Source organism: Micropterus dolomieu, linkage group LG08 (assembly GCF_021292245.1).
Source record: "Micropterus dolomieu isolate WLL.071019.BEF.003 ecotype Adirondacks linkage group LG08, ASM2129224v1, whole genome shotgun sequence".
NCBI lineage: Eukaryota > Metazoa > Chordata > Actinopteri > Centrarchiformes > Centrarchidae > Micropterus > Micropterus dolomieu.
The window spans coordinates 15,855,680-15,870,678 of NC_060157.1; the positions used below are offsets into that span (position 1 = coordinate 15,855,680).

Here is a 14,999-nt window from a genome sequence, read left to right on the forward strand (position 1 = left end):
AGGATCCACACGATATGGTAATTTCCACAGCAGACATCAAGTCATAGTGTTGCTATACTGTCATTTAGCCATTAGGGGGAGTTGAAACACCGTGTGAGAGGATGCAAGTCCTCTTCCCCATGAGGCGTCAATTTGAAGGGAATTTGGGAAAATAACCTGCTCTGTGAGTTTTCAAGATATGTTTACGGATTGTCTGTGCAGGAGCACACAGAAAACGAATCAAATTTGTATTTTATTGTGGCGTCTAGATTACGATATGACAAAATTCACAGTTGGCGTGCGCTGCTACGCTTAAAACTTAGAAACTGCCTATCATAACTAGTAAAGATGCGCTTATACTGTGTCATTATTAGGCCAAATCTGCAAACACTTGAATAAATTCAGGAGTGAGCAGAAATCAACACTGGACGTCCGAAACAAAGAGGTTTATCCCACAGAACCGGGAACGCCCGTGTCCCCGCCCCCAAACAAAATCCCCGCCATCCATTGGTCAGATTGTTGCACTACGCCCCTTTGATTGGCTGGCGGCCTCGTTATTGAACGTCCGTTGTTCGCACTCGCCTCAGAGCGAGAGCGCCTGTGACAGTGGAGTTCTTTGATTCATGCTGTGGTGAACCCTCATTTTGGGATTTGGACAACAATTAATGCGGCCAGAACAGAGCGCATGAAGGTATGTTGAGACGGAAACATTTGCCACTAGCTTCCAGAAATCCTGTCTACAAATGTGGTCGGGCTTTTTTAGTAAGAAAGCAAAACGCTAAAGTACATAGACAGCTCCCCGAACCAATCTGATATATTTGCTTGTAACGTTACTGTGTGAGGCTTTGCCATTTCTGGTTAAGTGGAACTTCACAGTTGCAAAACATGTAGGGCTAAATCTTAATGTCAAAATCTAGATAGATAATAGGAGTAACAATCGATGAGATCCAGGGGTTGAGTTCATTTTCAGGCTAATGGGTGTGAGTACTTCAGTAATATTGATGCAGTATTGATTTTACCATTTTCACTTCAGGCAATCTATAAAGATAATGACTAATTTGGTGTGTTTTTGTGATGTCTGTAACACTTAGCAATTGAACTGAATGTTGGCAACACGGAAAATAATAACAGTCCCTTGTGTCAGACAAAGGCCCAGAACGGCAGGTGGATCCTCTGCTGTTCCTCAGCAACCACTGCGACCACTGCGAAGCACACACTGAGCTGTGTGCCCTGCACGTTGAGCACATGAGCACAGATCCTTCCTGGTGTCTCAGGCCAGGACGGGTGAAGTTTAACCCAAACGTGGGAAAAAGTGGGGAAAATAGAAGCAGAAAAACAGCACACACATGCGCAGACACAGGTTTAGACTAGGCATTTTGACACTCTGCAGACTTGGTGTCAAATTAGTTGCTGTAGGCTTCTGTATTGACTTGATCATCATTTGTTGACTTGCATGAACGTCACAAACTGCAACACTGCCACTTGAAACCATGCAGGGCCACAGAGTGGGATTCAGGGGTTTACTCTTGAGTGAAGATCCCCGTGGTGTGGCCATCCCTGGAATGCTGGAAGGATTTTCCATGGAAGCCTGATTTACAGATATCGGGTTCACAGTTTGGTGCATTGCTGTGATTGTGCGGCGAGCCACATGGTTCACCAAGGAATTTTGGAGAGACAGTGAATATTCTGGGGCGCTGCTGCAAGAAAGTAAACAGTGCACTTGAGAGATTCAACCTTCTCTCTCTGGCGGGGAAGATAGTGTGTTTAATGCAAAGACAGGAACAGTTGCTTTCACTTTTAATACAGGCGAGTGACTAACTCAGGAAAAACTAAAACCAATGAGTGGAAAAACTGGGAAACACCCAACAAACACTGATGCTTCCATATGAGCTCAGGGGTCACTGAATGGTTTGACGAGCATAAACAATGGTTAAAAAACAAACAAAACATATGCTATGTCCTTTGCAGAGAGGAGATCTCAATCTCAGTTGATTTGGGTACCCACATGATAGACAGTGTTCTCCATCACCACACCACTAACTTCTTTGGCAAGAATTATGTTAATCACTCTATTAGAAGAAGAACCGTGTGTGTGTGTGTGTGTGTGTGTGTGTGTGTGTGTGTGTGTGTGTGTACGATGTGAGGTGTAAGAAACAGGCTACTCATTATAGCTTCTGACATCTGGCTTCACACAGGTGGCACAAAACCATGTCAAACACACAACGAACACTCTGAGGGGCAGCCATGCTTATTATAAGACATGGATAAATACCTGAAAGCGACTTCACCCCTACTTTAAAAGATGACGGCAACTGTGTTTTGTCTTCCTCTTAATTTCAAGGATGATCTAACCTGTGTGAAGTGTGTTATGTCTGGACCCCTATGACTGGACTGAACGCAGCTGATGAATCACAGGATGCAGTGGATGGAGTGCGGGATGGCTAATACCTTAAACATGTCCGCCAAATGCGTTGTCTCAAACATTATTTGTATAGTATTTGGAGTACCCTGAAGCTTCGCAGTGGACAGTGGGGACTGAACAGCATAGACAACTGTCCTCAGTCCCTCAGGAACTTAACATGCAGATATGCTAATGACTTCCTGTTTATAACCCTGAGCACAACCTAGTGAGGCTGCAGATGGGACCCCCCCCCCCCCCCCCCCCCCCCCCATCTTGTATCAGCTCTGTGCCACTCACTTAAAAAATACACTCAGACAAGCTGCAAAATATTTCTCTCTCTCTCTCTCTCTCTCCAGGATGAGAAGATGAATGTGGAGGCTCTAAGCAGAGCAGAGCTGCTAACTCTCCTCAGCATTTTGGAGGGAGAGCTGGAAGCCCAGGATGTGGTCATACATGCCCTCAGGGTGAGTTGGCCACTGCATACTCATACGCTATGGACTCTTGTCATACACATCGTGGGACACCTCACACAGACTTAGGAGCATACATATAATTATAACTGATAAATAATATTACAGCCATCTTAGCGACCTCTAGAATAAAGCACTTTCTTTACTGAAGACATCCGTAGACTAAAATGAACCTGTTTCAGCATTACAGTCCCAAAAAAGAATGTGAGCCAACAGGGAGGGGATGTGTAAACAGGAAGCTAAGGAAACCGAACTAGTAAAGACAATGGCACAGGAGCCATTCTTTCGTTCCACCAGAGCACCAACATTATTGCTGGTCAGACCAGTGTTGTAAATGTGTTTCTCGTTTTCACCTTTTATTTTAATTAAAATATATATATATATATATATATATATATATATATAATTTGCCTTATTTGGGACCTTGCCTCGGGTGTATACTTCAAACCCTTGTGAGAGTTTTTCGGCTCTGGCGAATCAGCTGTATCCAAGTGTGTGTTCTAAACCCTAAACACAGACTATAATGGTGACTGGGCAGTCTTTCAAGGCAATCAGAGATGAATTTGCATTAACAGTGCACTTAATATGTGGACACAGGCCTCTCAGGCGACCTCTGAATGCTTAGAGATTCTCTTGAACAACTTGAAGCACACATTGTGAACGGCACCTCAGACATTACAATCACATTGCAGATGTGACATTTTTGCCTTAAATCCTGGGTTTTGTCCAGCTCATTCACTCAAGAATATAGCTTTCCTTAAGCTACAATGCTTCGCAGTCTAGTCTGGTTGGCTCTCTCCATGCCCCTGGCTGCTTGACCACAGCAGCTGCTCCAATGCGTGAACGAAGCTGCCCTGAATGCTCGACTAATTGTCTGAAGTAGTGATTGAGGTTTTGGTGAGTAGCAAGTAGCAAACATGACTGTCTTGTACTAATAAACCGGCCTTGATAGTGAAGTTAATCTAGAAAGTGAGTAAGTGAGACTGTAATCATGAGAGAATCTTAGTGCCAGGGCCTGAGGGTAAGCCGTTCTAACCACACCGGCTCAGATGCATCTTCAGTGGCAGCTGTCCAGATCTGACGCATGCAGGGTTCGACTCGAAACCCGACGCACACGCACACAGTCATCCCCTTAGGAGAAATGTACAGTCGCCTTGTTGTCTGTACTTATTCCTCTTTCTATATCTCTAAACTATACTGCTTTTTTCCCCTCTCCCTCCTTTCCTCACATTTTGGTGGGAGTCTTTCATGTTTGACTATGACCCATGCCCTATCTTCCCACTCACTCACACTCACACTCAAGCGCACACACACACACACGCTGGTGGTCTCTGGTGGGTCAGTTAGAGGCTGCAGTGTTTACTGCGGAGAGGATGTACAGAGTTGTAGGCTCAAATCACTGACTTCCCTTGTTCTCACTGGGGGCCTGTACACCATTTTAGCTAGGCTAATGTGTCCGATATTGAGCTCTGTGTCTGTGCATTGATTTGACACCCAGGAAGGGTGTTTTTCTTTGCCTTTCATTTTCCCACTGTGATTTTTTGATGTATGTTGCTGTGCCATAAAAACTGTTCTCTTCTCAGTGTTGTCAGCTAACATGCCACCTTAACCAAACTCAATGTGTGCCAGTAATGTTTACTTGCGTGTGCGGATGGTTGAGAAGGAAAAAGAGGCTCTCAAACCCCCTCCCTCTTCTCCAGCTTTAAATATTTTCTCCTCTCAGCAGCAGTACTTGGGATGCCTGTAGATTGCTCTTGACAACCGCATTCAGACGCCTTTTTAACCCTTCCTTCACCCAAAACCCCTGATTACTCGGAACCGTATCAGTATTTGCTTACTTTTTAAGATGGTTTTACCTTTGGGACTTGTCTCTTCAGATTCTGGGTTGTGCTGTTTTTAGCTCTCATCACTAAGATAGGCAGTTTTACCAGAGGGAACATTCCTGAGAACATGACACCAGAAGCAGGTCCTGCATTCCAGCAGGAGTGGCGCATCTTATGAGTTGATGATTGTCGATATCTATACGGGAACTAATGCTATTATTATCTTATCTCTGTCGGGCATAAGTGGCATGAAACCAGCATAGAGCAAATTCTCAGTAGCTCAAAGGAATGCCAGTAAAAGACATGAACAGACCTAGGTGAGAGCCGTGACTTCCACACCTGCCTCCTAAGTACTCAGTGACGTTTTGTTAAGACTCTGGTGCCTGTGGCTTTGAAACAAATACTGCTGTTTGACAGTGGATTTAACAGTTTTTGTTGACGCAGGCCACCATGTTTGCGTGGTTAAAATGTTGCAGTCATCCTCGGCAGGGCCCATTTTTGTTTTTCATGTGACGTCATATCCTGTAATCCTAAAATGCTTTGTCTATTTCTGCAGGCTGACATGTTTTCCTGACGCCGTAAAAACAATGGGGCCCGGCTAGAGTGTGCTGTTCAGATAAGATTGTATATTCTATAACACTGCAAGAATCACAGCCCAAATGTGGGCATGTTGTCAAGATAGGTAATACGATAAAAAAGAGCAGAAGGTGCCATTAAAAGCAAAGCAATACCTTAATATAAGAGTGTAATGCACACTGGCCTGTGATGTCAGTGAAGTGCTTAGATTATCAACAGCCTGAACCTGAGGTATCTGCGAGATGAAAGCTCCCTGACCTGAAAATGCCCAGATGACCTCAAAGTACTTGATGCTACCTTCTTGCTTTACGGGGGTGTACAAAAACACACTTACATCACCGCACATTATACACAAATCACAGCAAAACTTAGCCCATGTGAGAGGCTTAGGGTGTCACCCTAAAGGGTGCCTTTTTATGGCAGCCTTTCTTATCCGTAGACACAGCTAGACAATATAGGTTCATATCTGCGATGGTAATGAACTCCACCCTTCACTATTTGCTCTGAACAGGAGAGTATTTGCCTGGCACAAATAAAATGATAATAATATATATGAGGTCAGACCAAACCATGGCAACAGCCAGTCTGTCATAAGAAAAATCACAGCGTTCTCACTGAAGTTTGTGTTTGTGTCAGCATCAATGAATGAATTCAGCTTCATTTTTGACTCCGTTTCAAGAAATCCCGGAGCACTTCCTTGTTCCACATAATGATATGTTGTGCTTCTCCAAAAAGCAATGCCCGACCAAAGGGTGAGAGCACCTGCTTCCATGTTTCCTTACTAACTACTGATGATAGCATCTGAGGTGGTTAAACATTACTTGGAAGTGGTCTCTCATTGCACGGCCCATAAAGTAAAATGAGGTTTTCTTTTGGCGTCTTCCCAATTATCTTGGTGCCATCTGTGGTTAATGTGTGGGTGGGAGGTGTGGAGGATACAGCTCAAGTCTTAAGCACACACCTTAGCTCACACTTCAGAAAGTAAACACTTCTCACATCTCGCTCTCTCTATCTTACGAAAGCATGTCACTGGGACAGGTAACCCTATATGAGTCAATTACGTTCACCCTATCTTACAAGTTCATTTTTGTACCCTTACAATTTGTACCATCAAATAATTCTTATATACCCCAAGTGTATGTGACCAATGTTGGGAAAATCACTGCACTACCTTTGTGCTACCTTGCAACAATGGCATGATCCCTCACCTACTTCCCACATTGCCAGTGTAGCGTTTGAAGCTTTCGTCAGCATCATCTGGGCCAACAAATCAGAGTAACGATAATGATGCTAAATGGTGTGTTTTTAAAAACTGATGGCTTTCCATATACATAACATAAACCTAGTTTTAGTTTTTAGTGAACAAGAGACTCACCAGTTATTCTTCTCCAATAATGAATAACCTCAGAGGACATTCTGGACAATCTCAGTAACTGCAGTACACCTGTGACAAATGTTCTCATCCTGGCCATGTCTGAAGAGATGTCAGGGCATAAAGCTCCTCAGTGACAAACCTACAGAGAATTTTCAGGCAACTTGCTAGCACTCCAAAGCCTCTTTAAGTCTTTTTCTGTAGCATCTTTAAAATTATTGTTTGGTTTTACAGTCTCCTTGCTCTCACCAAGCCCATGTCCAGCAGCAGCTGGTGGTTGCTTTTTGCAAAGCACAGACTCTTAACAATACCTACGGTGTGCTAACTGCTTATCACCGACTGGCAAAGTAAGCTTATTAGCTGGTTAGCTGGGGAAGAAAGCTAATGCTTGATATATTTTAGCCAAAAGAAGAGTGAATATTGAACTTGGTGTGTAGAGAGAGTCTCTACAACATTTTATCAGGAATTGATTGATAGGTTATGCAAGCAGTAGCATTTATTTCGTTTGTAGCCACGGAAACGGTCTCTCTTTCCCATTTTACATTTACTACGAGTTTCCTCAGCAGAGTTTGCTGTAATGTCTTTATGTTCTAATGACCACTACACAACAAAATGGGTCTGAGCCCTTTGTGTCTGTTTGAGTTTGCAGCCTCACTAGCTCTGTTAAATCAGATGTGACTGCCAGTGGATTGATACCTCTCACCTGCCAGGGCTCATCAACATGACTGAGAAGTTATCCATTAACTATCCTTCTCCACTACTAAGTAGAGCAGAGAAGTTTGTCCACTCCCCAGGACATAAACTGCATTACTTGCTTCCTCATCCAAGAAAACACAGCAGCCAGAGACAAATCTGAACAGAATCCGACCCTAGAGGGTCTGCAGTTGACCTACTGTCCTCCTTTTGTTCTCCTTGTTCTTTGGTCAACATTAATCATCTTTAGCCTGTCTCCTTTTCCACTCTTAGTCATTTACCTGACACTGTGTTTTTCTTGCACTGCAGGTTAATAATCAAGATTCCAGATGAATAAACAACTTTCATTGGTTTGAAATAACAGAACGGAACTGCAAAACAAACTTGTACAGTGTATTTGGCTGTAAAAATGTTGGCACATCCTGATGCATTGGCCTCTTCCGTCTTGTTGCAAAGACGCTTGCCTGGGACTCCTTAAGTACCTTGAAAGAAGCTTTTCATATCTGACAGGTCTGGTCCTGCTGTCCTTTTGTCTCTGTGTGCCGGTTCTGCTTCTGAAGAGCAGACTAATTCACCAGGAATGCATACTTTTTTCCCCATAACCCCCACTGCAAAGCTTCAAGATTTGAGATGTTTCCCCGGAGACAGCCAGTCATGCTAGGAACCTCATGCCGCATAGTGCACACACACTCAGGCAAACATATGCCAGCTGCATGCTCAGAGGTGCACACGTATATAGATACAATGCTACCCTCATTTTGATAGCAATTAGGTTTTTCTTTCACCCGGAGTATTATCTGGTAGTCAGATTAAGGGCTAAACCATTTAGAGATGTAAACAGGACTCCCTGGATCTGGCTGTAGGTAACTGACTGAATTTTTTCCAGGTGAAAGGCATCAGGTTGTCTTTCACACCTTGTTACAGCTGCGAGAGCGCATTAGAGAATACAGGCACCACTCAAACAAGCTGTAGCCCAACTGTTTCAGTAGCTACAACACTGCATGAAATTGGAGAGGAATTCTTACATACTTGATGCAAATTCAGAAACATAATTATTGATTATGAAATAGGTGGACGAAAAGTATATTAATAGCATATAATGTATCCCTTCCCATAGCTTAGTTGTAGAGACATTTGTCATCAGTAGTTGAGCAGAGAGGGTTTGCTTGTTGTGCCCTCTCATAAAGGAAAGCACACCCTGTCATTATGATCAGAACTATCCCAGGAAAAACCACGGGAGACCAGACCCTGGGCTAGGACTGCTACACACACAATCCAATCTCAGCCCGGCCCTTAATGGTCTGTTTAAACAGTTTTGTCTCCTGCTAGATGAGGAAGCTTTACAGCTTTATTCCAAAGCCCAGCACCAAAACAAATGCACAAACAGTCACAGGTAAACATACACACAATCGCTTACACACATTTATATTCATATAAATATGGGGGAAAGAGACACAGACATACTACACACACATACACACTGGTGCCTACTCTCACACACTGAAGCCTACTGGGTCAGACATGGAGACGATGCATGAGACTGAAGGCACTGAGACAGTGTCTTTGTTGGAGTCCTGTAATCGCTTCACTGAGGGCCACATTCTTTGTCCAGCCAGAGAAAGAGACTCAAATACAGCCTCCTTAATTATGCCCTCAGGGTGTGTGTGTGTGTGTGTGTGTGTGTGTGTGTGTGTGAAAGCATGTGAGAAAAACAGGCTGACAGACAGGCGGAAGGAGAGAGCAATGAGTTGGCAGAGGACACTATGCAATGCATGTTTGGGCAGGGGGGGGGCATGATGAAGGGGATGTCTGATGAGGACACCAGGGGGAGACAGCGACGGGTGTCCCCAAAGGCACGTGGCGTAAACTCTGTGGCATGTGCTTACATCACTAGCCCCCATGAGCTGACCTTGCATGCCTCCAGAACTCAAACCTCCTCACTGTATGTAGCTAATGACACCTCCTGACGACATATCAGGGGCACCCAGACTGAGGTCAGCAAGACCCTATCACACTTCACTGAATTTCTTGTCATTCCAGCCTGTTTAGTTTATGGTAAGTTCAAATTAGTTAAGCTTCTTGCAATATTTTGATCGCCCCGGGATCTCGTTCTTTGCCCTTGAACAAGTGCGCTATCACTTTTTATTCAATTATTTTGGTTTAGGTATAATCTAAGTAACCTCTTCATTAGAAACAGCTCTGTGTGTGTGATTTCATGGCTGGGGTCTGTCACCCCTGCATCCCTGGGGAGGAGTTAACATCTGCCCCTGTTAGGGGTTGGACAGCTGTGCCTCACCTCTTTGTGTTCGGGGTTGAGGGGAGAGACCATCTGCTTGTGTTCACACTGACAGTAACATCACTCCACACAGATTCCCTGCACACACTTGACACACACACTCCCTACCGAGTCTGTTTGACGGTGCTATGAATTCCTAAATGTATTACCTGAAAAGTTAATCTTCTCTTGTTCACGTGCTCATGTGCGTGCTTATGTACAGAATGTTTGTAATGAGTTACTTTGTTTTTTCCTTTGTACTGGCAGTTGGGCCTCATTTGAACACTTTATTTTTTCCTGTGCTGCAGTGTGGATAGACCTCATCCTATCAAATCCATGTGATGACATACACAAACATACTACATATTTTTTCTGCACATTTTTTCAAGACTGAACATGTACATGGATTTCATGTTTTCCTCCTGTATATTCCACAGATAGACATTAAAGGCATATGCAGCTCTTGGGTAGATTTAATCTAACACCTGCTGTCTCATTACCACTTGGTTGCCTACAGAGCTACATGTGTGTATGCATATGTGTATTTGGGCGCTTCATCGTTTGATAAAATAGATTTCAAAGATTCATTTCTTTTTAAGTTTAACATATAAGATAATGGACCAGTTTAAAAGTGCAATTACATGTGTGCTATTTGTTTGTCTGTCATCAGGCGCAGCACAGAGACTCTTTCGTCCAGGAACGTTATGGCCAGTACGACCTCAGCGATCCATTTCTGGCCCTGCAGCGAGACAGCGAGTCCGAGGAGCGCCAGAACACGCTCGTCGAGCCTCACGCACACCTGCAGGGCCGGGCGGTGGGCCCAAACCCTCTGGCTGTGCTTAAACTGGTCATGGCTCACTGCAAGAGGATGCAGGAGAGGATGATGGGACAGTTGGCTGCCGCTGAGAGCAGACACAGGAGGGTAAGAGTACTCGTGAACAGTCGGGAATGCACACTCTCACACATTCATTGAGGTCTCAAGCTCGTCCGACCGCATTTCAGGCTTGCATGTCCGGACAGTGTTGCAATCATCCGAGCACCCAGCCAGCGTCACACTTGTACAATAGTGTGTGTGTGTGTGTGTGTGTGTGTGCGCTCATCTATTTTTCTCCATGTTTCTCTTGTATACTTGATTTGGGGGAGTGTGGCAGACAAAGCAGCCGCATACACAAGGTTTAGGAGTGACAGTGTAGAGCTTTATCACAGCAGAGCTCAAGGTCTGAATGTTTATGGCGTTCATAAACACTCAACCGTATAGACTGTCTATGAGTGAAGTTGATGAAACTGACAAAACCTTGTAATGAATAGGAGGTAACGCTGTGTGTGTGGTTGGGGGGGAGGCATAGAAAGGGGATTAGCTAGTTTGAGAATGGTGTCAAATGCATGCACTGAATCCTGCAACAAGACAGCCGTCTGCGTGTCATGTCATGCAGTTGTTTCATCAGGCTGTGTGTTTGATAGGTGATAGCTGATCTGGAAGAGGAGAAACGACAGCGTGCCCAGGAGTCCGCGCACAGTGATGATTTCACCTTCATGCTGCAGACAGAAAAAGACAAACTGCTGCAACAGGTATGACATGTAAAAGATACAAAGTGTGTGTGTCTGTCTGTGTTTGGTAAAGACAGTCTCAGCAAAAACTGGCGCTCACAATTCCCACTTGCTGATAGACGGACACATCTGGTGGAAGAGATATTTCTGCTTCCCTTCCCTGCCTCCTCCTCTTTTGTCTCTCCTCTCCCTGTCTGCACAGTGTCCTTCATAGTGGTAACTGTGATGTAAAACCCAGCAACAGAGCAGGGAAGCATCAGTGCGGTACTATTGTGTACCTCAGCAGGGTGGAGAGGGCTTGCCCTGTTAAACTACAGACACACAGGCACCCGTACGCACAAGCACAGGGCTGTTCCATAGGAAACACAGGGGGGAAGAGGCCATTGTTAAGTTGTCCAGCCGCCATGGGGCTTCACGGCCTCAGGAAATCTGAGATAATGGATGTCCATGTCTAATGCAAGGTCAGCTCGTGGCGCGCACACACACTGTGAGCACACAATCAGCCACTACATAAACTTTGCCCCAAGGGCCTTATGTAAGAAAAGTTTCCTGAGTGTCTCCCTCTCTTCCTCAGGCTTTCCTGCCTGTGTTGTTGGGTTTTTTTTCGTACACAAATCATATACACCAGTTTGTATTTCATCGTCTCCCATTTCCCTGTATTACTCATCAAAGCTTTTAAGCAGCACAGTCACCCTTTAATGACATCATGGCAAACTGAACTTCCCATAAACACGCCCCACAAGAGGATCATTCTTTAACAAGGCAAAACATGAGCAATCGCGTCTTTCTCTTTCGCCCCTGACTCTGAAATGAAATCTAATTCAGTTGCGGTTTGTTAGACGATGTGTGGGTAGGGACAAGAAATTTGGGAGCGAAACAGGAATTGATCACCTCCAAAGAAGTTCGGCCATTTAGAAACTCATTTTTACCACTTCTATTTACTGGTGATGAAGTCAATGGAGCCAGTATCATGAATGTGACTGGCCTAAAATAGACAGACTAATAAGGTCTATTTGAACATTTGTTTAAAAAAAAATACACTCAGTTGCTGCCTACTCAATAATAGCATACAGTTAGAATGGGTTTGATGCAAAATACATATCCAAATGTTTTATTGCGAAAGTTTTATTTTATATTTTTAAAAAAAGGGTAAAATTTCTCATCTGTTGAGTCTAATGTAACAAAGCAGTGTTCTTGTGCCTCCTTGTGGTCAAACATGGAAAAGTTGCCTTGCCTTGACTCCTACACCTGTCCCCCTCTCTTTCTAGTTGGAAGCTGAGCGTACAACGGTGCGGAGGTTAGAGAAGGAACAAGTACAGGCGGTGAGCCGGGCGGAGGAGTCCCTGTCCCAGCAGCAGCAGCTCTCCTCAACTCTGACTCTGGAGCTCCAGAAAGCCAGCGGCCTGGCTCAGGAGGAGGCCCAGAAGGTCTCCCAACTTCGCACCTTGCTCCAAGAGGAGACCAGCGCGCTGGAGAAGCTCCGGCGGGTTCTCGAAGATGAGAAGAGCAGGGCAGCCCAGCTGGAGGCCAGGTCTGAGAGGCAGCTGGCTGAGTTTGACGCCGAACGGCAGCAGATGAGGGCCAGGATCGGCAGAGAGGAGGAGAGGAGTAGGGAGCTCGAGAGGCAGCTGGAGGAGCTGAGGAAGAGGTTGGTCGAAACTGGAGGAGGTAAAGAAGAGGTGAAGGAGGCTGCGACAGAAGTGAAAGAGCCGCTTTCCAAGATGATGGTGGTGTCCACATCTGTTCAGACTGAGCCAGATGGAAAGATATCTCCAAAATCCACCTCATTGTCAAAGATCAATGGCTATCACGCTCCTAAAGAGACAGAAATGACACAGGAAGGGAGGGGAGCAGAAAATGGAGGGGTGGTGGAGAATGGGGAAGGCGCACTTTTGCAATCCCCTCTTCACCCTCATCCTCACCCTCATCCACAGTCTCCCTCCAGTACAGCCTCTTCTTCCCTCTCCTCTTCTCCCATTTCCTCCCCTGTTCTTGCCAAGCGTCTGGGCAGTCCGGGCTTCCACCAGTCCTCCTACCAGGCCGGGGTCAACCAGCGATTCCAGGCCGCCAGGCACAAGTTCCAGAGCCAGGCCGAGCTGGAGCAGCAGCAGCACGGGGGCCCTCTTTCCCCAAGGGACCTCTCGCCAACCACCTCTTCCATCCCTCTCCCACCAGAGCACACCACTGCTAAGCAGCTGGCCCGCAACACAGTCACTCAGGTGCTGTCCCGCTTCACCAGCCAGCAGGCCGGTGTCAAGCTGACGCCGATCAGCAGCTCCCCGTTTGGTACAGACTACCGCAACGTAACAGCATCTCCTACAGGGGGGAAGTCACCTTCTTCAGGGCCACTATCTCCGGGCATCCGCTCCCCCCTCACTCCTCGCTCAGAGAGGAGCTACCCTCCTCCGATCCCTCCCAAGAAGCCAGGCGTGAGTCCAACTCCAGGCTCCCCAAGTCACTCTGCTCGGACCAGCCTCTTCCCAGAGCTGACAGGGAACTGTGGACAAAGCAAGCAGGAGGGAGCCAAGGAGCCGGACCTGGTTTTATCCTCCAGCAGCTAATGGCCAGATCATATGAACTATCTCCTACAATGAGTAGAATGGGTTAGCCCTAAATCAACAGTTACTGTAATATGTATTGTTGCTGTCCCTTAAACCCACTTCATAGTACTCATAATCAGTAGTATAGACACTTCAAAGCTGGACTGGGTCAAACAGATGCATTTAATAGTTTGTCGCACTCCTACCTCTATACCACAACATGAGAAACAATCAGAAAATAACTATTAGAAATAAAATATATATAGTATTTTATGCATTTTTTTTTTTAATTTGATTTAATATTTATATTAACATTCCTGTTTTTATTCCTTTTTTAAAGTGTTTTTGTGTGATTGTATCTAGTTTATTTTCTCACTTTAAAATATTAAGGGTGTTAAAACAACCATAAATATGAAGAGGCCAAGCTGAATACCTGTTTATTACAACCCTCCTTTTCTTTTCCCTTAATGCTTAAATTGCCAGTCCTGCTAGATTTAAAAAAAAAAAAAAAAAAAAAAAGACTGTCAGGAAAAAAAAACATATGGCAAGTAAAAGGGCTAAAATATACAGTTTTAAAGTACATAAAATATGTAGCTATCACCATTTCACACCTTTTATCTAGTGAGTAGTTTGTAAAATGTTTTTCTATGCAGTTCCTGCAGAGATAGTCCATGAAAAACATTATTATACTGTAAATACTATGGCGAAAAACATCCAAGCATGTGCTGTTTTATTCTATTACACTTGTCACGAATACACTGAATCTAGTGAAATGGGAGAGCACACTTTGTACTACATTACTTTATGTCTACAATTTTAAATGTTTTGTTCAGGGAAGGTTCATTTCTGCCTCACCAAAACCAAGGAGGACTATGTTACAACTGTACGTTAACTCTTTGGGATACTGCATCAATGAACACAATGGGGACTAAAAGTTTGAATCTTGCTACTGTAACAGTTGTTTTTATATCTGTCAAATATAGTCATAGTATTTTGTTTCGTCCTAACAGTGCTACATCAGATGTTTGTTGTAGTTTTAGAGTGTTTTTACAAAAAAAACTTCTGGCTTTAAAACCAAGAATTGATTGAAAGTTATTTTAGCCGATCAATTTAAAATCGGTAGATTTATACACATTTGTATGTGAGGGGCAATGACCCTCAGCTGGCAGTAGTAAATCTGCATATCATGAACACCTGCAGCATCTAGTGCTTTTTTAAAAATAAATTGCCTATGCTGTAAAGCTTACAATATGTTAGACGTTTTTCTGTTCAAGCCGTCAGAACCTTGGTGAATATGCTGTGCAAAGATGTGTGGGCGACAT

At 44.5% G+C, this 14,999-nt stretch overlaps 1 protein-coding gene across 1 annotated transcript; it reads left to right on the forward strand.

The window, feature by feature from the left end:
* Nucleotides 1-561: 561 nt before the first annotated feature.
* LOC123975132 (CTTNBP2 N-terminal-like protein) lies at nt 562-14,923 on the forward strand. The gene is made up of 5 exons (XM_046056320.1): nt 562-670; nt 2,737-2,844; nt 10,260-10,511; nt 11,051-11,158; nt 12,406-14,923. Exons 1-5 carry the CDS (start codon nt 665-667, stop codon nt 13,696-13,698), a joined length of 1,767 nt encoding a protein of 588 aa, XP_045912276.1. The 5' UTR covers nt 562-664; the 3' UTR covers nt 13,699-14,923.
* The last annotated feature ends 76 nt before the right edge of the window (nt 14,924-14,999 follow it).

Coding starts and splice junctions, on each gene's coding strand:
- LOC123975132 (XM_046056320.1), top strand. Junction 10,512..11,050: donor CTGAGAGCAGACACAGGAGG/GTAAGAGTACTC, acceptor TGTGTTTGATAG/GTGATAGCTGATCTGGAAGA. Junction 11,159..12,405: donor AAGACAAACTGCTGCAACAG/GTATGACATGTA, acceptor CTCTCTTTCTAG/TTGGAAGCTGAGCGTACAAC.